Here is a 25826-nt window from a genome sequence, read left to right as displayed (position 1 = left end):
GGACGCGTGTTGCGTTGGCCTTAGGCCACGCGCATTTTTGCAGCCTCGGTCTTGCTTAGGCTAGACCGCGTGTGTGTGTGTGTGTGCGTGCAGACCTGCATTGCAGTCTCCCCCCCCACCGCGGCGCGTTCTACCGCCACGTGGCTGCTATTGAGTATAGCCCCACTGTTCTACACTATACGTAGTGTCTGCTGCAGCGTCCAAACAAAACAAAACAAAAAAAAAAAAAAAAAAAAAAAAGTTTTTTTCCCATACAGTACTAAGGAAGATGACCACCAAGTGCATTAACTGTTGCCCTTATAAGCAGCACAACACCTTGTCTTTCGAGACTCAGACACAGTACTAGAGCACATAGCGTCTCCGCTTTGCGGGTCAGCTGACGTGGATCGTCTGGTGCAGTACACGCGCTCCGGCGCTTTCGGTGTCAGCGCTTAGGCGCCTGGTGTAGCGCTTCGGCGCGTAGTGCTTGGGCTCAGTGCACGCAACGCACCTGTGCACGCACCTCGACGCTCGGTGCCTCGGTGCACGCACCTCGACGCTCGGTGCTCGGTGCACGCACCTCGACGCTCGGTGCCTCGGTGCACGCACATCGACGCTCGGTGCTCGGTGCCTCGGTGCACGCACCTCGACGCTCGGTGCTCGGTGCCTCGGTGCACGCACCTTGACGCTCGGTGCCTCGGTGCACGCACCTCGACGCTCGGTGCTCGGTGCCTCGGTGCACGCACCTCGACGCTCGGTGCTCGGTGCACGCACCTCGACGCTCGGTGCTCGGTGCCTCGGTGCACGCACCTCGACGCTCGGTGCTCGGTGCACGCACCTCGACGCTCGGTGCTCGGTGCCTCGGTGCACGCACCTCGACGCTCGGTGCTCGGTGCCTCGGTGCACGCACCTCGACGCTCGGTGCTCGGTGCACGCACCTCGACGCTCGGTGCCTCGGTGCACGCACCTCGACGCTCGGTGCTCGGTGCCTCGGTGCACGCACCTCGACGCTCGGTGCTCGGTGCACGCACCTCGACGCTCGGTGCCTCGGTGTACGCACCTCGACGCTCGGTGCTCGGTGCCTTGGTGCACGCACCTCGACGCTCGGTGCCTCGGTGCACGTACCTCGACGCTCGGTGCTCGGTGCCTCGGTGCACGCACCTCGACGCTCGGTGCTCGGTGCACGCACCTTTGGTGCACGCACCTCGACGCTCAGTGCCTTAGTGCACGCACTCGACGTTTGTCTTCAGTGCTTGGTGCACGCGCCTCAACGCACCTTAAAGCTGTTCGCTTGGTGCTCAGTGCTTAACGCTCGGCGCTCCTATTACTGGCACGGTTCGCTTGGGCATACAACGTGCTGCACCATGTCATTTCACCGCTGTGTCACCTGTGGGACGAAGTTACCGGCTAATGACCCGCATGAGGACTGCGTGTCCTGTCTGGGGCCGGAGCATGCGGCATCTGCTTTGGCAGACAAAGCCTTTTGCACGTTATGTGCAAGTTTTCAGACGCGCACTCTGCGTCGTAGGGCGAGGAGAGCAGTCGGGGATCGCTCCCCTTCATCTGGGTCGTCACACACCCTTTCCGCCCCGCAGCCTTCTTTGGCTTCCCCGCCAGCGAAGCTGCCTTTTTCCAGGAGTTCGCCTTCCCAGGTTACCCCTGGTCAACGATCTCCTGACGTTAGGCGTAAGAGAGACCGCTCCCACAGCCTTTCTGTAAGGCGAGGCCCTTCTCGCGGCGAACGCCCCCGTCAGATCTCGAGATCCCGCTCTAGATCGCCCCGAAGGAGAGGACGTTCCCGTTCTCCTCGTCGCGACAGGCGAGGTGGTGTAACTGAGCTTACTAGTAAGATGTCTCAGTTTATGGACCTTATGATGGGGCAGCAATCGTTGCTCATGTCCCTGGCCACAGCTCGGGCCGCAGAGGAGCCAGTCAGACCGGCTGTCAACCAGCCGATCATCCTACCACAACCCCTGTCCGTTCCAGTTGCGCAACAGGACGCATGGGACGTGGATGCTATCTCTCGAGATGCATCAGAGGGTGAGCCTCTCCACGGAGAGGATAGTGTGGAGGCAGAGCTCACGTCCCACCACTCAGAGTCTGAGATGGAGGTAGGCGTGGATGACTCTTTATGGTCCCTAGTAGAGCGGGCGACTCGCCACCTGGGCTTAGAATGGCCTGCCACTGAAGAGCCTAGGCGCTCTCTTTTTGAGTCGCCTTTGGCACAGGGCCAGCAGTCTAGGACGCTTCCGGCCTTCCCAGACTTTGTTAAGGAGGTGCAGTCCACTTGGGGGACTCCAGCCTCCGCCCCGGCAACCTCGCGTAAGGCGGCTGCCTTTACCATGCAAGGTGCGAGTGAAGCGGGTCTGGCGTCATTTCCGCCAGTTGGCGCTGCGTTCGCAGCGTTGGTGAAGTCACCAACACTCTCTGGGTTGGTGAAAGACCCCACCTGTCCTAACAAGCAGTGCAGGATCACCGAGGTGCACCTCAAGAAGGGCTATTCGGCGGCTACAGAGGCAGTTAGGCTGTCCAATCTGGCCAGCCTCCTCTCAGTTTATCAGGCTGCGCTAATAAAGGATCTCCCAGACTACCCTTCGGTGTCTCTGAGAGCAGAGTTGGGGCTAGTTGCCCAGCTGCTGGTCAAGCTAGCCCAGCTTAACGCGCGGGCCCAGGGCAGGAGCATCGCGTCTCTGGTGGTGGCCAGACGACAGCTCTGGCTCTCGCAGGCGAGAGTCCAGGAGCATGACAAAGCTCCCTTGTTGGATGCCCCAATTACACCGGGGCACACATTTGGCCCAGCGGTGGAAGAGATGTTGCAAAGCTCAGCTAAGGCTAGAGAGGCATCACAGCAGTTGGCTACGATATGGCCGCGTAGGCCTTTCCAGGTCAAACGCCCACAAGAACATCAGTGGCGTAGAGCACCACCGCAACACCAGCCGCGTCCAGGGGGTACTAAGACCTCCCCGGCGGATACAGCAGCGCGTGGCCAAATCCCAAGGGGACGACCGCAGCGCACAGGGTGGCGACCTAGAGGAGGCGGCAGACCACGCCCTCGTGGCGCTGGCCAGGCCCCTCGTGAGCGAGCGAAGCCTAAGCAGCCCTGAGAAAACCAGGCAGCCATTAACCCAACCCTATACTGTTCCACAGCTTCTGTTTTGGCAACAATGCACCAGCGATATCTGGGTGCGCAAAACTATACTCACCGGGTACACCCTTCAGTTCCGGTTAAAACCCCCCCCCTTCAGGGGGGTGGTGGTAACTGTGGTGAAGGACGTGGTTCAGTCCTCAGCTCTGAATGTGGAAATACAGGCATTGCTCAGGAAGCGTGCCATTCAACTAGTAGACCCTGCTCTGACCGACCAGGGGTTCTACTCCAAATACTTCCTTGTGCCAAAGAAGGACGGCGGGCTCCGCCCTATTCTAGACCTGCGTGTACTGAACAAATACCTACGGGTGTTGTCGTTCAAGATGCTCACGCACAGGCACATTGTCCAGTCTATCCGGCAGGACGACTGGTTTACCACCATAGATCTGACAGATGCGTACTTTCACGTTCCCATCTGTCCGGGTCACAGGAAGTATCTACGATTCGCATTCCAGAGCAGGGTCTACGAGTTTTGCGTCCTGCCATTCGGCCTGTCTCTAGCTCCTCGAACCTTTTCGAAGTGTATGGACGCCATTTTAGCTCCTTTGCGGGCTCAAGGCGTCCGACTGCTGAACTATCTGGACGACTGGCTCGTCTGCGCGCAGTCAAAGGAGCAGCTGGCACAGCACACAGTGATGGTTACAGACCATCTCCAGCGGCTAGGTCTGAAGGTCAATCCAGACAAGAGCCGCCTCGTGCCCAGCCAACAGACCGAGTTTTTGGGTCTGCATCTGGACTCAGTGTCCATGGAAGCGACCCTATCGACACAAAGAGTTGCCTCATTAGAGCGGTGTCTCTCCCTATTCAGGTTGAGAGAAACAGTCAGCATGGAGCTCTGTCAGCGCATGCTGGGGTTGATGGCTGCCGCCTCGCAAGCCCTTCCTTTGGGCTTACTACACCAGAGACCTCTGCAGGCCTGGTTCAATGCCTTCGCGTTGCACCCGCGGAGAGACAAGCACCGCAGGTTGAGGGTATCCCGAACCTGCTGGGAGGCATTACGCTGGTGGAAAGTTCAGTCGAACATCCGCCAGGGCGTGCGCTTGGGTCCCATCTTCCGAAGGGAAGTTATCACAACCGACGCTTCCAACCAAGGTTGGGGAGCAGTCTGGAACGGGACAGGGACCCGTGGAGTGTGGTCAGGACCCTGGAGGTCAGCCCACATCAACGCTCTGGAACTCAGAGCAGTGGACCTCGCCCTTCGGCACTTCTTGCCAGTGCTTCTAGACAAGCACGTGTTAGTGCGGTCAGACAACACCACAGTAGTGGCGTATATCAATCGCCAGGGCGGATTGCGGTCCCCCGGTCTTCACCGGATGGTAACGCGGCTGTTGCTCTGGGCTCAACCGCGTTTAGCCTCTCTGCGTGCAGTTCATCTGCCGGGCAGAGTCAATTACGCAGCGGATCTCCTGTCCAGAGGAGGTCCTCTTGCGGGCGAATGGCGTCTTCACCCTCGGGTGGTAGAGCGCATCTGGGAATGGTTCGGCACAGCGCAAGTCGATCTCTTCGCTTCGCGAGAGACCACGCACTGTCCTCTATGGTTCTCGGTGAAGGACCTCGACAGCCCCCTGGGGGTGGATGCACTGGCTCACGAATGGCCGCCAGGGCTCCTGTATGCCTTTCCACCGATTCCGATGCTCCCCGCCTTCTTGGAGAAGGTCAGGGTAGAGCGAGCGACAGTGATTCTGATCGCTCCTCGGTGGCCTCGGAGAATATGGTTCCCGAGTCTAGTGCAATTACTGCACGGCCGCCCGAGGGAGCTCCCTCTGCGGGCGGACCTGTTGTCCCAAGCTCAAGGAGAGCTTTGGCATCCGAACCCCAAACTCATGCAGTTATGGGCTTGGCCCCTGAGCGGGAGCGCCTGTCAGCCTTAGGGCTTTCGACTGCAGTTATATCGACCATCCAGAGTGCGAGAGCGCCCTCTACTAGGTCGCAGTATGCGTATAAGTGGCAGTTGTTTCAGAGTTGGTGTCTGGCTGAGAGCCACGACCCAGTCTCCTGTCCTATGGCAGTAATATTGCAGTTTCTGCAGAAACTGCTGGATGAAGGGAAATCTCCTTCTACACTTAAAGTGTATTTAGCCGCCATTTCGGCTTGTCATGTACGCATTGACGGTTTATCACCTGGTTGCCATTTTTTGGCATCTCAGTTTCTGAAAGGCGCAAGACGCTTGCGGCCTCCAAGAACGACCAGTTTACCGTCTTGGAGCCTTGATGTGGTGCTAGAAGCCCTTACCAAGGCACCATTTGAGCCTCTCCACAGCGTGGATATGAAGCTCATATCTATTAAGACTGCATTTTTGCTGGCTGTGGTATCAGCAAAACGCGTGAGCGAGTTACATGCACTTTCAGTGCATCCTTCTTGTACTCGTTTTGCAGGAGACGGTTCTAAGGTCTCCATGCGCCCTAATCCGGCCTTTTTACCAAAGGTTATATCCCCGTTCCACATGAACCAGTCAGTCGAGTTGATGGCGTTCCATCCTCCTTTTTCTTCCCCAGAGGAAGAGCGGTTACACATGCTCTGCCCCGTGAGGGCATTGAGGTGTTATATTGACCGTACAAGGACTGTGAGGCAGACAGAACAGTTGTTCATATGCCATGGTTCTAGATCTTTGGGTCAGCCGCTGTCTAAACAGCGCCTTTCCCACTGGATAGTGGATGCTATTAAATTAGCGTATGAATCTGCAGGCCTTCCGCCACCAGGGCAGTTGAAGGCGCATTCTACTAGGGGTATGGCGACATCCTGGGCCCTCTTTCGAGGGGTGCCGGTGTCTGATATTTGCGCGGCAGCCAGTTGGGCTACGCCGCATACTTTCATGAGGTTTTACAGGTTAAATGTACTGGATTCCTCTGCTCCACTGTTTGGAGCATCTGTTTTACACTCTATGACGCCTCAGGATGCGGACGTATAGAGTGGTAGATAGCATGGTGTTGACTGTTCCACCTTTAAGACAGGTGTCATTACGAGCATAGACGCTGAGGCGCAGCTCCGCATATGCCTAGATGTACTGCCTACGCAGTTGCGTTATGACGTAAGTCTGTCCTACTGCCGAGAATCCTCCCTCGCGACAGCTAGGGTACACTGTATCCCATGTTGATGGTTATTTTCGACTTGAAAGGGAACGATAGGTTGCGGATGCAACCCCGGTTCCCTGAAAGAGAAAATAACCATCAAGCTGCGAGGTCGCTCCGGTAGCCTTCACGGCCTGAAGAGCAAAAGAGGAAGTGCATCCCCACGCGCGCAGTTAAGTAAGCTCCCAGGGGGGCGGGCTTACACTGCAGCTGGCGTGGGGGCCTATCGGCAGCTTTGCTATAAAAGCTCAGCCTACCGGTGCTGCCTGACGGCAATATCTCATGTTGATGGTTATTTTCTCTTTCAGGGAACCGGGGTTGCATCCGCAACCTATCGTTATATCAGGTTGTTCACTATAATAGGGTTTGGCATTTCCCTGTATCAGAATAATGACAAAACGGCAAATTTGATTTGAACATCATTATATAGTAGTTACTATACATTGATAAACATTTAAACGGTATTGTGACAAGGTACTCGTGACACGTGTGGGTAACCGCATTGCAAGACGGAGAGAAACACCAGCACAGGCGCGCAGGACTTATTAAACACAAAACAGAAAGTAAGCAAATGGGTCATGTGACGCTACCAACGCTGGTAACGCACAGAGGACACATACAAGACAGGCAGGCAGCAAGTCTCAATCGAGCGCCCGTCTGTAAACAATCATTTAATCTAACATAACAACTCCAAAAAGCACACAAAACAAACCCATTTCCACATATACATTACACCAACACTAATGTTCCTTGTGCAGGGCAGTCGCCCTGCTACACATATGTTTAAAAGAAAACAGTAAAGAAATGAAAAAGGAAAGAATATACACTTACATGCTGAATACAGTAATTACGCGTCCTTTCTCTTGAAAAAAAACTATCCAGCATAGATTGCTCTTCACGCCTGTTGCCTGGTTGCAGTTTGTGTGAAGATGACTGACAGGCAACGATTTGTACTACAATAGGTCATCTTTGAATTAGTGTTATCTTTGAATTTCCACTGAGAGAATAACACACTTGACAATGGAGAAAGTTCATTGTCAGTCAGTACTGAGATCATTGAAAACAGGTGTTCATTATAGTGAGGTTAGCCTGTATATTTAAAAAAATATATATTTTTTGTGTTTCAGCTTTTCATCATTGTGGTGCTGTCTTTTCTTCAGAGGAGAGTAAACAAAATGGAAATAGATGAAAAAATCACCTTTCTGACGGGACACTTTGGAATAATTGTGTGAGCACATTTTCCTTTTACCTGGTTGAACAGCACAACTGAGATGCAACACCTCATTTTCTTGCGGAAATTCTGCTAATGAAATAATTCAGTAAATGCTGCTACCTCTTGACTTAGTGCTCCGTCATTCACCATAGAAATCATTCTCCTATGAACAACCACTAGTGTTTTATGTTGTAGTTGGGTTGTAGGGTAGATAGATATCAACAAGGTATTGATAGTTTGTCACATATTCAATGTATTTTTACAAATATTGAAAACTGCCTATCCAATTGTGATGAACATCTCTTCAAATGGCTTCACTGCCTTTTAGGAATCATGAGATCACAGTTAGAGTGACTGACTGGTAAGCATGTTGAGAACAAAACCCCTTCTTCCCAGCAGCCACCTGACATATTGTTGTTGTTTTGCAGGCCCTTAGATTTTATTGGCAGTCTCAGTAACCGATGGTCCTATGGTTTTGCATTTGGGGCAGTGGCTTCAAGTGTCCTGATACTTTTCTCTGAAAAGTATGTACCATTTGACGTTCCATCATGGGCCAAAGGTAAGAAAAGGCATGGGACACAATTTGAAATAATCACACCGTGCTGGGATTCACTCAACCGTGGTGGATCTGAATACTGCCACCCTATAAAACTGGACAATGGGGGACAAAGATAATGCATGGGGTAAAACATCATCAGAATTAATATAGGTTTCACGGGTGGTGTTTATATTATTATAATGGACCCAAAAATGTTTTGCTTCCCAAGATATAACAGAGCCTCAATAGAGTACAAATCCAAGCAGGTTATGATGAGGTGGTATAGCGCACTGGTGAGACTGCACCCAGAGCACTGTGTCCAGTTCTGGTCGCCACAGTACCAAAGGGGAGATTCCAACAAAGAGCAAGCAGACTCTTCGCAGGGCTTAAAGGAAGGAGCTGTGAAGATTGGCTGAAAGAAAATCTGTTTATCTTAGAACAAAGAAGAGTTGACGTAGTTAACTCTAACCAATACTTTAAGCGTATTACAGAAACCAGGACCAGAGGACACAGTTAGAAATTAAGTGGGAATAGACTTAGAAGAGATGTTTGTGGCAAGCAGACTTCCAGGTAGAAACGTTGTGTTGCTCCACCTAAAACTACATAAAGTGTCAGCGAAGTTTCTGAAGTAGAGTGCACAGAAGGCTATGAAATGTTATTGTAGTGTAAAATATGACATGCTTGGGATACTGCATCTTTTAAAGGGTAAACAGCTTTAAATGCCAATATAGTAGATTCTTTATGGTGTTTGCATTCATTCTCAGTAGTTCTGTGTTCTGTTGCACAATATTGATTTATTGAGCTTGCTTGAAAAATAGTAACTGGAAGCACTGGACAGACCCCCTCATTCCATTCAAATTATGTGACAAAATTAGCCTTCAACTATGAATCATTGCATCTATCCTAAAAATCGACTAAATGGCATTCTAAGCTGTTCATACTTTAGTTTAAAATGCCAGTAAGAACTACTGTATAAATTTGTCTTGGCATCTGTAAACCATTATATTTGTCAGTTTATTCAAATGTCTGTTCTTGATTCTCCACCAGCTATAGTTTCCCTGGTGGGTGCTCTGGAAGTGGGCGTTGCTTACTATCCACTTTTCATCTGCCTGTCAACAGACTTCAAAGTTGTCGGAGGAGTGTTTGGAATTCTGTATACACTAACACTGTAAGTACTTGAAAGAAGCACTTCTGGAGCTTGAGCCATGCTATGCACAGTCAGAAGGGCAGGGTGATGCTTGAAGGTGTAGTTCAGTGGCTTTTAATGTTTTGAGGTGAAGCCCCCTTTTCTTTCCTTTTTAGTATTGCCCCTCCACTTAATATGACAAAGTAAATAAATACTGTAATAATATAATGCGTTTGGATTTGTACTGAATTTAATATTCTTATTTGCAGGATTTTTGTTTTACTTTGGAACATAATAAAATGTCCCAATGGCCCTGTAAGTATCTTTTTTTTAAATGTATGCTTCAGAGGGAAATTGAAGAAAGACACCTGACAGTTGTTTAGGCTAATGTCCTTATCAGAGTTTTCTGGTTGCGTTTGTCCCGTCTCTGTGAAAGTTAGGGGTGACGACAGGCATTATAATGAAAATGCTTACGTACATTTCACGAAGATTCAAGGGCTCTGAGCAATGAAAAAGGAAATACGTTATTCACATTTATAAACAGTGGCCCACAAGATTTGTAACCTTAAAAAAAAAAAAGTACCAGCATGCTTTAATCACATTTTCCTATTGTATTTTTAATTCCTTGTGACAGTCGCAACACATTAGAAAAATATGAAATTAGTATTTTTGCTTGTCCACACTCTGGGTGTCTTTTGGAGGTATGGCCCCCAAGTTTCCCCTCCCTCACTCAAATCAGGTACACCAAGATGTGAACAGATAAGAATAGAAAAAATGTTTGTAATATCAGTAAGAATACAAAAAAAAAAAGCTGCGGCAGTATCAGAGTGGTGAAATGTGCGAGAGAGGGAGGGGGATACTCTTTTACATCATTGTCAGAATCATAGTGATCTGCATGCATGGTTTCACTCTTTACAGATTATTGGCAAATGCCAGAAAGTGATTTTCAACTGGCCCTCTCTGATATGCCTAGTGTTCCTGCTAGTGCGATTTATTCACATGCTGGTAAAGGCTATCCGGGTCAATCTGAGATTAGATACGGAAGAAGTAAGTATCTCTGTTATGACTGTTAAGAGTGTCCCTGGACATAAACTACATGCTCACTACTTCTGTTCTGCCTCCTGTGCTCTACATACCGATGCAGCTTTTTATTTTTTATCACATTAGCAATTGTTTTGAAATGTTTGTCCATGTTTTTTGGTCGTTAATAAGCTAGACGGTTGACCCCCTTTGCTGTCTTTTATGTTGCTATGCACTTTTTATAAAATTGATAACTCCACCACGGCCACGTTGCTACTCTCTCTGTTTCAACAAAACCGAGAACAGAGAAAATTACCTGAAACTATTAGTCATTAAATGAAATGTTTTGTTTTTTTTTATCAAAGTTAGTCAAATAATTAACGTGCTTTAGGTACAGGAAGTACAAAATTGCCACAATAAATGATGTATCTGGTGGTTTCCTAATGTACTAGTCTAGGTGTGACTTGCAGAAACCCAGTAACAATGACACCAGGATCAAGATATTTGTTTTAAACTCACTCTTGTTGTTGTGACTTGAATATATTAATCTCCATCCTTAAAATACCAGCGCTGGGGAAGCATAACCCAGGTGGATACAATGAAGGCCACTGTCCGTACTTCCATATTTAGATTTTAAATATCTAGAGAAATGCTTTTCCAATTGGGATGAAACTGGCTAATGTCTTTAAGAGGGGATATGGAGATGTCTGCCCTTCTGTCTTTGTCACACTTAGATCTTTACATGTATAGTCCATTTCATATTAACAGCTTTGGTGGGAGGTGTATGTTACTATAATACTTGTTTTTCTGGTAAAACTTAATTGTAAAAGTTATTTCTCTTTTTCTCAGGAACAAGAGCAAATCCTTCAAACCCACCAGGCTCGTCATGTCCAGAACTTATTAAGGAAGCCCGCAGAACAGTATGTGTGTCTTTATTTTTGCATTTTGGTGTGCATACAAGGCACTACATTCACAGACTATCCACAGAGCAGGGTGTTCAAGTTACAAAGTTGAAACATCCTATACAGTACATAAAAGACTGTAGGTTAAAAAACTGATCTGATTATCTATAATTAAAAATCCTTGTCGCAATTTCTATATGTGACCTAGCTGTTCTGGGGAAACCCAGCCAAAGTAGATGGGAATTCAACTTCTGCTGCACCCAGTCCTGTGTTTTAAACTATCTTGTTCAAATGTGTTACTAAAATAAAGTGCCTGCAATCAGGCCGATGCAATACCTGTCTATAGTTACCTGGATATTTTCCTACAACAACTGAAGACCTTACAGACAGTGCATAAAAGTATCTGTGTATATGATTTGTATTTATTTGCAGAAAATTGGAGAAGAATTGGTTCCAAAGGAAGATATATGACTGGGACCCTAATTTCAAGTTCCCTAACAGAATGATTGGCACGTCTATAATTTCCTTAATTTGCCTCTACATTGTGAGTACTACTAGAAAGGGCCAACATGGATCACTGCAATATCTTCTAATGCTACTAAAATTAGTAGCATTAGAAGATATTTAGAAGTAGGGTAGATCCACAGAGATCTCATACTCGGAGATGTCCTGCCCCCGTTTACAGGGATTTGGGAACAGCAGCCTTGTTTTTCTGAGAGTTAGTCCAAGTTTGATTGACCTGTATTATTAATATGTTGTGTGTTATGAATACATTGCATGTAGGGTGTCTCCATTTGTTTAAGAGAATCTTGTACAGGGCCACAATATGAAGCTGAGCAGTAAGAAATGATATCTCCGATAATAAGAGACACTCTACACACAACATATTACTCCTAATAAATCACTAAAACAGATATTGTACTCAAGAACTACTATTAAACATGAAAGTGTTGTTGTTTTAGAACTCTGCCATTTTCTGTGCACAGAATGACTACACAGGATAGGATGTACTGGAATTTTAACAAACCCTTAAAGAGCAAGCCGCATCAAGTGTAATTCATCTAGTAATGTTACTGTTCCCTTACCTTTTTATAATATTTGCAATCATTCTGAGTAGCTATTGCAATTACTCAACTACTGGGCTTATTTACAGTTCTAGTTGTCTGCCACAGATTGTTGTAATGTAGGCTAGAGCTTCCAAAGTGTCTTTCTAAAAGAAAGAGCCCAGTGCCATCTGATGATCTGCCACTTTGGATCCAGTTTCAGGTTTAGTCTTTCTGGCAATTCACTGCTGTGCACTAATGGTGCTGTCACTTACTAATATACTGTAAAGACACTTTAGGCGGCAACTAAAACTGAAGAGTGCCATGAGATCTTTAACATTCATGTAGTAGTTTAGCATCTCATCCAAAGGACTCTACCTCCTGGTTAGTACATGGATCCTGCACGTCCAAATACAGACCAAACCCAACCTTGCTTAGCTTCTGAGATCTACCAAGATTAGGTTCCAGGGTTCCAATTGGGGTTTCTTGGCAGCGAGGCACTATATAATGTACTAGGTGTCTACTAACAAAATCCACTTTTAGCTACAGTCGGTTTATGGTAGTAAAGAACTCTAACCTGAAAATGGAGTCCAAACTGCTCTGTCTTAGAGAAAATCAAACCCACTTGTTTTGAAACAAGTTTATTGACATGTTTCTCTCTTGACATATTTATATTTTTCTTTTTTTCTAGTTCACGCTTGCAGAATACAGCGTCAGTGATATAGCATTCAAAGAACTGGATTTATTTAAAGAGGCTCTGAAGGTGGTAGGTGAATCTAGTAATGACACAGGCAATATTTTGACACAATCAATCCCTCAAATTGAAGAATTTAACAAGGTTGCCAAAGGTAAGAGGTCATTTAACAGAGGTTTGATATTTTGAGGACTGTATATGGTGTGCTTATTATGTATATAGGGGTAATATTGAAGGTGACTTTACTTTTCAGTCAAAAGGAACGAATCAGGACTGTAAAAAGTGGCCTAAATTGTGAAGTGGCGTTTTTTACTGAGCTGCTTTTATTGTATATTAACATATAAAACAGAAAATCTATCAATTGTAATGGGAAACTTAAATATCAAGTTCTGATAATAAATTGCACAGACAACTGAATAATGGTAGAATGTTGTAAAAGTCATTAACCAATTGTTGTATATTTCATGTAACATTGAACAGTACTCTGAGACACAATTGGTTGTTTAACTTTCCTCACAGATTCTAACATGATGTATTTACCTACAGTTTATAATAATAGCAATAAGGTGCCGTAATTGGTTATATTCTCAAGGAATCTGATATCTTAGCCAGTGCTGAATCCCTGATCTATTCAATACATAAGTAACAAAAAACACACATGTTCAATATGTCTCCAGCATTGCGACTCAATACATGTTTGAACTTCTGATTTCTATAAAGGTACCTGGTTTGTTACAACATTTCTTGCATGTGCGACCTCTGTGACCTACATTTTTCATATCTTAGCGTGCTATAGGTAAGTTTATTTGAATATTCACAGTGCTTAAGTGTATATATTTGCATGGCATTGTGCGGCTTCATTAGAATCGTCATGGTGAATTGTGGTTTATCAGGAAAAATGTGCCGATAATATGTTATTGGGAATGTTGTGCCTCATAACTTAAATTACTAAAAAAACTAAAAATGAAATCAGTGTATTCAAAGCGTTTTGAACATTGCTGCATGTGTGATATCCTCAGCTTTTAAATGTGACAAGCAAGGAAAATTTGACCCATCCACAAAAAAAAGAATAATGATAATTCTACTGTACCTATAATGGATTATCATGTATTTAAACTCAAATATTAGCTTTACTTTCTATTGTTTTAATTATATTATGGGGCCATATTCACAAAGCTTAAAAGTGGATGAAGCCATGTTCACTTCAGTGCACTTCCATTTGCTATATAGGGCTCAGATATCCAGTTCTGAAAGAAACATGTTATAGCAAACATACATTTTCATTTTAGAAGATGATATTCACTACTACACTTGGTTAAACAAATCCTGTCCTTTTTTCTCTAGAGAGTGAATCTGTACCCTTCCCTCCAATCCTTTCTTTTCCTGGAATAACCCAGCCAGCTGCTTCATAATAATAAAAACAACTGGGAAAAAAACATGTTTTCTTTTTAATCTTTAAGAAGAGGGCCCATTATTATTATTTACTTCTTAGCATACGCCCTTATCCAGGGCCACTTACAATTGTTACAAGATATTACATTATTTCACATTATTTTTTCATACAATTACCCATTCATACAGTTGGGTTTTTACTGGAGCAATCTAGGTAAAGTACCTTGCTCAAGGGTACAGCAGCAGTTCCCACTTGGGATTGAACCCACGACCTTCTGGTCAAGAGGCCAGAGCCCTAACCACTACTCCACACTGCTGCCATTAGGCTGTAACACTGCAATCTCAATATAGCATTATTGGGCCATTTAGTGAAAATGGTACAATGTTACACTGATCAGTCAGACATGGATTTTTCCAATGTAACAAACATTTTTTATTTTATTTTAATAATAATTTGTTTTGCTCTGCCTTATCCCTAAAGGAAACATTTAATGAGGCTATGGGCTGGACAGAAAGGGTTTCTGCCACAGAAGTTTCATAACCCCAGCCCTGCTACAAGTGTGGTAAGTCATCATCATCATCATCGTCGACAATCTTAAATTTTGAATGCCTTTTATACAGGGCTCTAATGCCAGACATTGTAAAATAAGTCAAAGCATTAGGAGGGAATGTGTAGCATTGCATTTGTAGCATTGCATAGCATTGTGTAATTCTCACATAAAACACTCTTATATATACTGTATACTGGTAGTTAACTAATCTGTAACCTTATATGCCCAAATAGGCATTTATGGCAATATGTTATCTGCATAACAAAAGCATTGTTTTGAAGGAAGGTGATCCCCAGGGCCGGATTAACCCATAGGCTAATAAGGCTATAGCCTTAGGCCCTCATATTGTAGGCCCTCCTTTAGGCCCTCCATTCCATATTGAAATAACAGCTGAGCGACAGTTTAGCGTGGTCATCGGAAATGTTTTGCCTCATTAGATATTGCTTTGTACAAATTGACAACATTAGCAATACGAATTGTAGCACCCTCGTGGTCAGTTAGCAAACTACTCACTCAGTCTTCACTAGTTGAACTAGTTGTCTCTGCTGCAGCGACTCATTTTTCAAGCCGTTTCAATCTTGAGTCTGCCTGTGTTTTTATTTCCTTTATTTTAGCGATCGCGTTTGCTTGCTTTGTTGTATGTAGTGCTATTTATTTATAGTTTATTGTATATTTTACATTCTAAAGATTTTATTTAACTGTATTTGTAATCATAATTTTGGAACCTTGTGGCCAGACGAATCGATTCTTCGGAAAGCAAGGTAATTTCCATGTTTTTATTATGTTTATTTTAAGATTTTCGAATCTTTGTTAAAAGTTAACAATTACTATAATAAACCATTTAATGGTTTTTATTTTTATGATCTAAAAAAATAAAATCAACACGATTTTCTACAACTAAATCGCCGGAAAATGCTATGAACAAAAGTTGTAGATCTTGTAAAGTTTAATATTTTACGATATTTACAATTTTTGTGTAGGACTAACCGTTTTCAAAAAAATCATTATTTTAAATTTTCATAGCTGTGTACATAATACCTGTCTCGCCCTTTACATAAAATTGGATTATTTAAACTTTTGCATACAGAATTTAAAATCTATTGCTAGCAATACCTACTATCATTAAATAGAGCTAGCTTCCCTTATTAATAAACTGCGGAGTGAGCATTAATTGAGATCATTTTAGTTTTCAGTACATGATACATGATAACTTCACCATTTTTTTTGCATTATGTATAGGGCTTCTGATTTTCGGTTTTAACCGATAAAACCTGATAAAACATCCTCTATACAAAAAAATTAAATCGATGGATAGCCAATAAACACCGGAAAACACCAGAAAAACTGTGGAAATGGTTAATCTATCCATGTTGACTTTACCCTTTTCACATATAAAAAAATAAAACCGACTACAAAAATAATAATAAATACATTTCCCAGTGCTGCTGGGCAATGTCCCGCATTCATGACTTGTATCTATCATTGATTCGTTCTGAATACTTTAAACCCGCCCCAACTACTGAGTGACAGCACATTCCTACATTTCTATTGGAGACTCTGCTTGTGGGATTTAAAACGAGATTACAATCAGAATGGAGGCTTGTTAGCGGGATTTAAAGCTGTATTACAGTTAAAATACAGAGGATTTAAAACAGAATTGTGGTGAAATGTTCAAAAATGCCTACACACAAAAACCCCAGAAGAATATGCCTGTGACCATAGAGATTGCGTTGTGGAAGACAGCAAAGGAAAGAAGGTACAATTTAAGTGTGCAGGTACTGTCGAGTTACTATACAGATTTTGACACACAAAAAAAAAAAAACGCTCAAGCATATTGGAAAGTAACCGAAACCCTAATTTCATACAGTATATCAAAAACGAAAGCCCCGAAAAAAAACAATTTACATAAAACTCGAAAATAGCTAAAAATAAGCACCGAAAAATACAATTAATAAAACCCCAAAAACAGAAGCCCTAAATATGTAATACATACTTAGGCCCTTCCCTCCTATTAGCCTTAGGCCCCTCATAACCTTAATCCGGCCCTGGTGATCCCGTTTTAATTTCTCGTATAATTTGCAGAAGCATGCCATTTTGACTGACAGGCTATGGATTGCTTCAGGAGCATCCACACGTTTAATAGAATCTGCTGTTTGAAAGACTGAACAGGAATTTCAATAAAGTAGCCTGGAGTGATTTAGGATTAGGTTAAGCGTGAATGTTCCTGGAGCATTTGCTTCCATGCGAAGTGACACTGTGCATTTGGGACATTATAGCAAGCAGAATTAAAGGAGGAAGGAAGCTTGTATCCCTAAAACTAAAACTATGGTTACTATGGCTGGGGAATGTAAACAACCTGTCTTCAATATTTTTCAGGCTGCCATAGCAAGATATTCAGGTTGGCAGATAGCTTACACTCTTTGGGGTATGTATGTGTGAAATGTGAAGCTGATCTTGAAAGATAAAATACCACTACTCTTTCCTTTTCTCGTTTCATTCTATTAGAGTCGCTTGATTCTCATCTGTAAAGCTTTTTTTTTTTAACTGAAGACATGGTTTACAGAAGTATATTTGTAAATGTTACCATTCTAATAAAAAATGAACTAACAAGCTAAGTCTTTTGTTCTTTTTTTATAATGTGATCGTATGCACATCTAATAAGAAAATATGTCAATTCCATATACTGTTACAAAGATTTTTTAGATAGAAAGATATGAAAGAGAATGTTAGGAGAAATAAATACTAAATGATCAGCAAAATCTGTTTTTGAGCAGTAGAAAAAATTTGATTAAAAGGAAAGTAAAAACTTTGAATAATTCACACATCTATAAAAAAAATATTGATATATACAATATAGGGTCTGTGAAAAAAAAGATACAGTTTTACTCAAAAAACAAGAGGAGGTTAAAATATAGGACAGAGATGCATTTACTGGCATGCAGATGCTTTATAGGCCCTTGGTGATTTGAAATGTCTTTCATTGATGCAGGTTACCTCATCCTTCACTTTGTCATGTTCATATTTGGACTGTGCATTGCATATGGATGCATTCTTCCCATTCAAAAAGGACATGGATTGAAACTGTTAAAGGGGTTTGGAATAAGCATGTGAGTCTATTAAGGGTTTATTTTACATGATCTTTCAGTAGGGTTATCCAGTTTGACAACAGGATGAGACAGTGCGTATTCATAAGAATTAGCATGTTCTGTACTTGGAATAATGTTGTGTCTTTCCAGTGTTGTAACATTTTTAAACTTGCCATCTTTACTACGACCAGATAATCCACTGCACAGCTGCAGCGTAGAGTAACAGGTGGAGGAGCTGGGAACCAGCTTGTATAGATATGAACTACTTGAAGCAAAAATCTGAGTCTGAGTTAAGAAGTCCTTACAGAACAGTTTGAAAATTACAATAGGGATGTCATTATAATACTACTGTATCACAGTTGTACCGCTGACCCTTAGTACAGAACTATTGCATTATAAGGGCACACATTGAGCCATCATGGACGTACTGTACACGTGACAGGGTGGGTTCTAGGCGCCAACTGGTGGCCATACACACTGCAAGTGGATGTTTTAACCACAATGCAAAAGTGCCAGGATCGTCTTCATTCCCAGTTATTGAGCTTTCAGCCTCATCTCACCAACGCAGTTCAGAATCCGTAACACAAGTGCATCACTGCCTGTTATATATACCTCAGGTGCAGTATAGCCTAGATAATAGGGAAACAACAGATGCATAAATTCCATTATTCAGAGAAATTATTTTGGTCTGATTTTTTTATTTTTTTTATGACATATACATTTTTTTAATAGAAATAATGAAATTGTAAATGAAATAAGTATGTGACCATTAACAAAATATTATTCTGTTTCAGCCTAACTATTGCCCTCCTAATAGGATTTGTGATCATTCAGATTGTGATTGCTCAAATTTTCTTCCTTCAAGACAAGATTTCACCTGAAGATAAAGGGAAACCATTGGCCCTGAATAACAAGTAAACCTGATGTTAACCTCACTTAAAGACATAAACTGAATTATTCCTGGTCACTGTCAGTCAACAGGGTTCTGCAGAGTCTGCATTTCTCCAGGGAAACAGCCCTTCATTTCAGCCTGTTTATTTAATGAAAGCCTTCATATAGCTATAGGGAAGCTGCCACACGGCCTAAGGCTCTCTAACACAATCTAAACTTATTTGTCAAAATAAATGTATGCCATCAACATAACTTGCTGGGTATGAAACCATCACAATAAAGTAGAGTGCACAAGAAAGCAATGCATTTCAACAGTGTCAGCAGTAACCTCACTTTGAATTTGTATTTGGCATTCACAGGAAAGCATTCCAGAACTTCAACTACTTTCTTTTATTCTACAATGCCATCATGGGTCTGGGTAACTGTATTTTTCGGCTAATATGTAGCTTTGTTGTGGGAACATGGCTGATTTCTCGAATAGACAGGACGATAATGCAGAGAGGATATGAAGGAGTAGATCCAGGTAAGGCCACTCCTCAGTAATTATTTCTTTTTTTATTCTGATTTAAAGCATGACCATGAAGTGAACTCACAAACATTTTGTCAAATAAATATTGTCCATATAAGTTGTCTGCTGGTAATGATTGATAAATAACAGAATGAGGATATCCAACCTCATATGTTCTGTTGTGTTCTGCCTCACATTTTAATAGTTTGCCCTGCATCTGTAAAATGAGTGCTGCTGATTTTGAGTTTTTATCCTTCATAGTCTATGTACATGTACTGAGTCAGATAATTCAATAAATGCAGAGTTTTCCCCTGTTTTTAGGATACGGCACATGGATCAGCATGATATTTTTTGACCATTACCACAATAACCCTGTCATACTTTGCTTTTGCCACCTTCTACTTGCTAAAAAGACTATAACGCAAAGGAAGAAATTTTCATTGTACTCCCAGTTTAGTAACACTTCAGGTAAGCACTTCTTAAAAATATAACTTCTCCTCCAAAGGTATAGGTAAATAGCAACATTAAAACATAGAATTTAGTTTTCCTAAGTTCTGCTCTTCCCCCATCTGCACCACACTTAAATTATGTTACGTAATGTGTTGTGTTGTGTACTGAAGCCAGCTGTCCCACAGGTTCTCCTTGTAAACAAAAACATCTCAAAGGGAATACTGTATCCAAGTGAATGCAAATTGTAATAAATTCATTCATTATTAGCATTTGTGTGTTTACGTGCGTGTGTGTGTGTGTATATATAGAGCATCAAAAGAAATGTATCACTTATATTTGAGCAGCAAAAGAAACTTACCAATTATATTTGGATACAATTCACTAGATGTGATTGAAAAATGACAAACTCTGTTTTGGAGCAGGTGACTTTTTATTGTACTGATTAACAAATGACATCACGAAGATGCTGCAAAATGATCAGTCGATCTTGGGCAGGTGTTGTGACTTTTGGTCTCCCAGTTCATGTCCTGTCATTGACAGAGTGTGTGTGGTTATACCGTCTCGTCAGGTTTGAAATTGCTGGCTGTGAGCACCCAAGACGGCGAGCCACAGTACGCTGCCCTAGTCCAGCCTCCAACATGCTGAATGTACAAAGGCGCTGCTCTCTTGACAGACGTGGCATATTGTTTTTTTCTGTGATTTTCTTTATTGCTTTTATTCAAGCTTGCAATTCAACAGCTGAAATCACTCCATATCCAGTGTCCAATCAACTGTTTCACTAATAGGTGATTAAGTAGGAGGAGGCTGTGTGGTCCAGTGGTTAAAGAAAAGGGCTTGTAACCAAGAGGTCCCCGGTTCAAATCCCACCTCAGCCACTGACTCATTGTGTGACCCTGAGCAAGTCACTTAACCTCCTTGTGCTCCGTCTTTCGGGTGAGACGTAGTTGTAAGTGACTCTGCAGCTGATGCATAGTTCACACACCCTAGTCTCTGTAAGTCGCCTTGGATAAAGGCGTCTGCTAAATAAACACATAATAATAATAAGTGCATATGCTTCAATCATAGTCACTCAAGCGTGTCATGGTCAAGGATGAATGATTGAGTGATTAAAAATGTTTACTGAATTGCATTAATTTAATGATTTTTAAAGCTTTGTTATTTTGTATGCTTAATGTGATAGAATAGGTTACTTGCTATATATCATCAATAGGTACTTGTGTATGTTAACTTTATTCTATACATTATTAAAGTTACAGTGATTGCATTATTACCTGTTCGAATATCCATATATATATATATATATATATATATATATATATATATATATATATATATATATATTACACTATGTAACACAATTTTTGTTCCTGGGTAGTAAGTGTTATTTCCTAATTGCTTATGCCTCAAAAGTATAGAAAATGGCTATTATTCCCCACAAACTTTGCTTTTGTGACCAGGACAGTGATATTTTGAAATTTACCTATTTCCAATGAGAAAACGGGCAAATTTGTGTCTTCGTTCACATAAAGTCAGAAAAAAACAACATCTGAATCCAAATTAACATGTATTTATACTAAAGTAATACAAAAATGACTACAAAAGATTTAGAAGTGAGTAGTTTTTCGAGATTTACGATTATACTGTAAATCACTTTCACAAATCAGCCCCCAAATGTAGTCTCCCATCATGTTCTCGTTATACTGTCCTTGGTAGCGGCGTTCAAAGTCCAGTATATCCTGGCGGAAGCACTCGCCTTGCTCCTCCAAGTACGCTCCCATGTTCTCCTTGAATTTATCAAGATGAGCATCAAGGATATGGACTTTGAGGGACATCCTACAGCCCACTGTGCCGTAGTTCTTCACCAGAGTCTCAACCAGCTCCACATAGTTTTCGGCCTTGTGATTGCCCAGGAAGCCCTGAACCACTGCGACAAAGCTGTTCCAAGCCGCTTTCTCCTTACTAGGAGCTTCTTGGGGAATTCATTGCACTCCAGGATCTTCTTTATCTGTGGTCCGACGAAGACACCGGCTTTGACCTTTGCCTCAGACAGCTTAGGGAAAAAGTCTTGAAGGTACTTGAAGGCTGCTGACTCCTTATCTGGAGCTCTGACAAATTGTTTCATAAGGCCCAATTTGATGTGCAGTGGTGGCATCAGCACTTTCTGGGGGTCCACCAGTGGCTCCCACTTGATGTTGTTCCTCCCCACAGAGAACTCGGTCCGCTGTGGCCAGTCCCGCCTGTGGTAGTGCGCCTTGGTGTCCCTGCTGTCCCACAGGCAAAGATAGCAGGGAAACTTGGTAAAACCGCCTTGGAGACCCATCAGGAATGCCACCATTTTGAAGTCTCCTATGACCTTGATGCCATCTCAGAAAAATGCAGATATGTATCCGCTTAGGCAGCTGGAACTAAACTGAACTGGTGGGCTTAAGGCCCCTGTATTTATACTACTATTTATATTACTGGAAAGTTCTAGAAAGTTCTAGAAGTTACTCCAAGTTTACTCCGCACTGAATCTATCTGGAATGTTCCGGAAAATAGGTAAATTTCAAAATATCACTGTCCTGGTCACAAAAGCAAAGTTTGTGGGGAATAATAGCCATTTTCTATACTTTTGAGGCATAAGCAATTAGGAAATAACACTTACTACCCAGGAACCAAAAAAAAAAAAATAATTTGTTACACTGTGTTATTATTTATTATTATTTATTTCTTAGCAGACGCCCTTATCCAGGGCGACTTACAATCGTAAGCAAATACATTTCAAGTGTTACAATACAAGTAATACAATAAGAGCAAGAAATACAATAACTTTTGTTCAAGCAATATATATAATATTTATTTATTTATTTATTTTGTGTGTTTGTTTTATAGAATCAGCAGTGAACAGCAAAGTCCGCTCCAGGTGGCTTTTGCTTTACACCCTCCTTAACAACCCCTGCTTGATTCTTCTTCGGAAAAGAAAGACTTCTCCTTCCAACAGCCCGTCGTGCAGGAGGAGCTTGGACAAATTGACATTAACCTATAGACTGGCCTCACGGTACAGGGGCATGCCAGAGAAACCAACAGAGAGCTCACTGGTCAATGGCAGTGTCTGTGCATTTCTGCCCCAGGGACTCTGTGAATCTAGAGCTGTCCCAAGAAGACGGGAATCCTTGTAATACATCAGGACTGTGCTGTCGATTGCTTGAACAGTGCTATAAAAAGCTTTATGTACGGACAGTTGGGACCTTATCACATATTAGAAATCACTGCGCTGCCTCATAGACCTTCAAAGAATGATCAGTAGCCATCTTGTTTACCGTTACAGTTACATAACAATACAATCTAATGACCAACTACAGTACCTGCAAATATGAATGTCTTTCAATCTGAAGATACTGAACCACCAAAATAAAATCTCAAAAGTAGTAAGTAGACATGCCGATTTGGGGGAAGAACAATTTGATGAATTGGAATATAGCAAACAGAACATAATGTGAAACAAATTACAAACTGGGCAATCGTGGTCTTTCAGGACTGACTAAACATAAACTAATTGAAATAGATTTATCAACCATAGAAATATACACTTAAACAAAATACTAATAAATGCCAAGGGGGACGAATATAATTTCAAGCTACATTAGTCTCTGGGCTGCAATAAACCGCTATCTAAATGAACACAGAATTAGGAAAATTAGGAAAATCAGTAAAATCAGAGAAAATACCCATTCACACAGCACAAAATTGTGCAGTCTGTGCCGGTATAATACCGTCATAACACTTTCACACAGCCAAAGGGATCATGTGAGTACAACTTTCAAACCTGTCAGTCAACAGATTGTTTTCATGGCAACGGAAACAAAACAAATAAATAAATAAGGAGAATAATGTGGGTAAGCTACTTTAAAAAAGAAAAAAAAAAACAGTTATATGTTGTATCAATTTCTTATCTTTTAATGAATGGTGCTGCAGAACTGTAGTGTACTGTAAACTTCCCTGTGCTTGCTTTGTCCTCTCTATTAATAACATATATGTATATTTGTGAATAATTGAAATAAAGATATTTAAGTGTGGACGCATTATTAATATCATTTTCATTCAGATGTCTGATACCAACTGCAGTGTATTAAAAGTTGTAGGCTTGTCGACCATCAAAAAAAAAAAAAAAGGTTCTACCTATTGCATATACTGTCAACAACTACAAAAAACGTTATGTTACTTAACGTAACCCTGGTTCCCTGAAGGAGAAGACGACCACTAATGACATTACGTACAGGATACACCTGCCCGTTGGGTAGGTATCACTGAGCTCTCTATAGCAGAGCTGCCGATAGGCCCCTTCCTGGGATGATGCACTCGGTCCCACCCACCTAGGGCATAAAACTGTCCTTCCAAGGAAGCCATTTCTCTTTTTCCATCGAAACCGTGAGGGTGACCAATGCGACCTCGCGGTTGGTGCTCGTCTTCTCTTCCTAATTGCTTATGCCTCAAAAGTATAGAAAATGGCTATTATTCCCCACAAACTTTGCTTTTGTGACCAGGACAGTGATATTTTGAAATTTACCTATTTCCAATGAGAAAACGGGCGAATTTGTGTCTTTTCGTTCACATAAAGTCAGAAAAAAACAACATATGAATCCAAATTAACATGTATTTATACTAAAGTAATATAAAAATGACTACAAAAGACTTAGAAGTGAGTAGTTTTTCGAGATTTACGATTATACTGTAAATCACTTTCACGAATCAGCCCCCAAATGTAGTCTCCCATCATGTTCTCGTTATACTGTCCTTGGTAGCAGCGTTCAAAGTCCAGTATATCCTGGTGGAAGCGCTCGCCTTGCTCATCCGAGTATGCTCCCATGTTCTCCTTGAATTTATCAAGATGAGCATCAATGATATGGACTTTGAGGGACATCCTACAGCCCATTGTGCCGTAGTTCTTCACCAGAGTCTCAACCAGCTCCACATAGTTTTCGGCCTTGTGATTGCCCAGGAAGCCCCGAACCACTGCGACAAAGCTGTTCCAAGCCGCTTTCTCCTTACTAGTGAGCTTCTTGGGGAATTCATTGCACTCCAGGATCTTCTTTATCTGTGGTCCGACGAAGACACCGGCTTTGACCTTTGCCTCAGACCGCAATAGTCTTGAAGCCCAGGTGTTAAATCAGGACAAAGAAAACAGAATAATGGACACAAATTCAAAGGGCATAATAATAGGATGCTATAGACCGCCAAATTCAGACGCTGAGCAAAATAATCTGTTATACAATGACATTCGAAATGCATGTAGAAAAGGAGAAGCCATACAAATGGGGGATTTCAACTTCCCCCATATAAAATGGGAGAACCTGGTGGGGAGCACGATGGACGAAATTGAAATGGTGGAAATGACAAATGACTGCTTCCTAACGCAATTTGTCAAGGCACCGACTAGAGGGGAGGCATGCCTTGATTTAGTCTTTTCAAATAATGAAGACAGAATAACTAAAACAGAGGTCAGAGCCATTGGCAAACTCAGACCACAACATGGTCTTATTTGAAGTATTTTTTAAAACCCCAAAAGCAATAACCAAAGCTAAGGTTTACAATTTTAGAAAAGCAAACTATGAAGGTATGAAACAGAGACTAACAGAAGTAGATTGGAGTAAAATAGTTAAAACATCCATAGAAAAAGGATGGCTGTTTTTTAAAAATGTAGTACTAGATGCGCAAAACAATTACATCCCAAAAGTAGACAAATCTAAATCTAAAACAAAATGGCCAAAATGGTGTAATAGATCAATTAAAAAAAATATTCAGCGATAAAAGGCACTTTACAGAGCGTTTAAAAGGGACCAAAAACAAAGCACACAGAAAGAGTACTTGGAACTGCAAACACAAGTCAAAAAGGAAGTTAGAAAGGCCAAGAGAGAGATAGAAATCAATATTGCTAAGGGGGCTAAAACCAATTCCAAAATGTTTTTCCAATATTATAACAGCAAGAGAACATTCAAAGAGGAGGTTAAATGTCTAAGAGACACAAATGGCAAAATCATAGATGAAGAAAAAAAAAATAGCAAATATATTAAATGATTACTTTTCACAGGTTTTTACAAAGGAGGACACGGACAACATCCCCCACATGTCGACCTGTTCCTATCCAATTTTAAATAACTTTAGCATAACAGAGGCAGAAGTGTTAAAGGGACTAGGAGCTCTTAAAATAAACAAATTCCCTGGGCCGGATGAGATCCTCCCA

The 25826-nt window shown here is 42.4% G+C and overlaps 1 protein-coding gene across 1 annotated transcript in view; it reads left to right on the top strand.

The window, feature by feature from the left end:
• Positions 1 to 23663, top strand: part of stra6l (STRA6-like) — a 34082-nt gene extending 10419 nt beyond the window's left edge. Inside the window, exons 3-18 of the mRNA XM_059031866.1 lie at positions 7320 to 7420; positions 7834 to 7964; positions 8991 to 9111; positions 9339 to 9384; positions 9988 to 10116; positions 10939 to 11009; positions 11424 to 11535; positions 12726 to 12882; positions 13449 to 13524; positions 14602 to 14683; positions 17048 to 17096; positions 17661 to 17778; positions 18552 to 18671; positions 19008 to 19171; positions 19478 to 19624; positions 22478 to 23663. Of these exons, the coding sequence (XP_058887849.1) occupies positions 7320 to 7420; positions 7834 to 7964; positions 8991 to 9111; positions 9339 to 9384; positions 9988 to 10116; positions 10939 to 11009; positions 11424 to 11535; positions 12726 to 12882; positions 13449 to 13524; positions 14602 to 14683; positions 17048 to 17096; positions 17661 to 17778; positions 18552 to 18671; positions 19008 to 19171; positions 19478 to 19624; positions 22478 to 22764 (1911 nt within the window). The 3' untranslated portion in view covers positions 22765 to 23663. The remainder of the gene's footprint in view (positions 1 to 7319; positions 7421 to 7833; positions 7965 to 8990; positions 9112 to 9338; positions 9385 to 9987; positions 10117 to 10938; positions 11010 to 11423; positions 11536 to 12725; positions 12883 to 13448; positions 13525 to 14601; positions 14684 to 17047; positions 17097 to 17660; positions 17779 to 18551; positions 18672 to 19007; positions 19172 to 19477; positions 19625 to 22477) is intronic.
• The last annotated feature ends 2163 nt before the right edge of the window (positions 23664 to 25826 follow it).

The sequence above is a fragment of the Acipenser ruthenus genome, chromosome 1 (genome assembly GCF_902713425.1).
Source record: "Acipenser ruthenus chromosome 1, fAciRut3.2 maternal haplotype, whole genome shotgun sequence".
NCBI lineage: Eukaryota > Metazoa > Chordata > Actinopteri > Acipenseriformes > Acipenseridae > Acipenser > Acipenser ruthenus.
The sequence above is the reverse complement of the archived record's forward strand: the minus strand, read 5'-3'. Positions and strand labels throughout refer to the sequence as shown.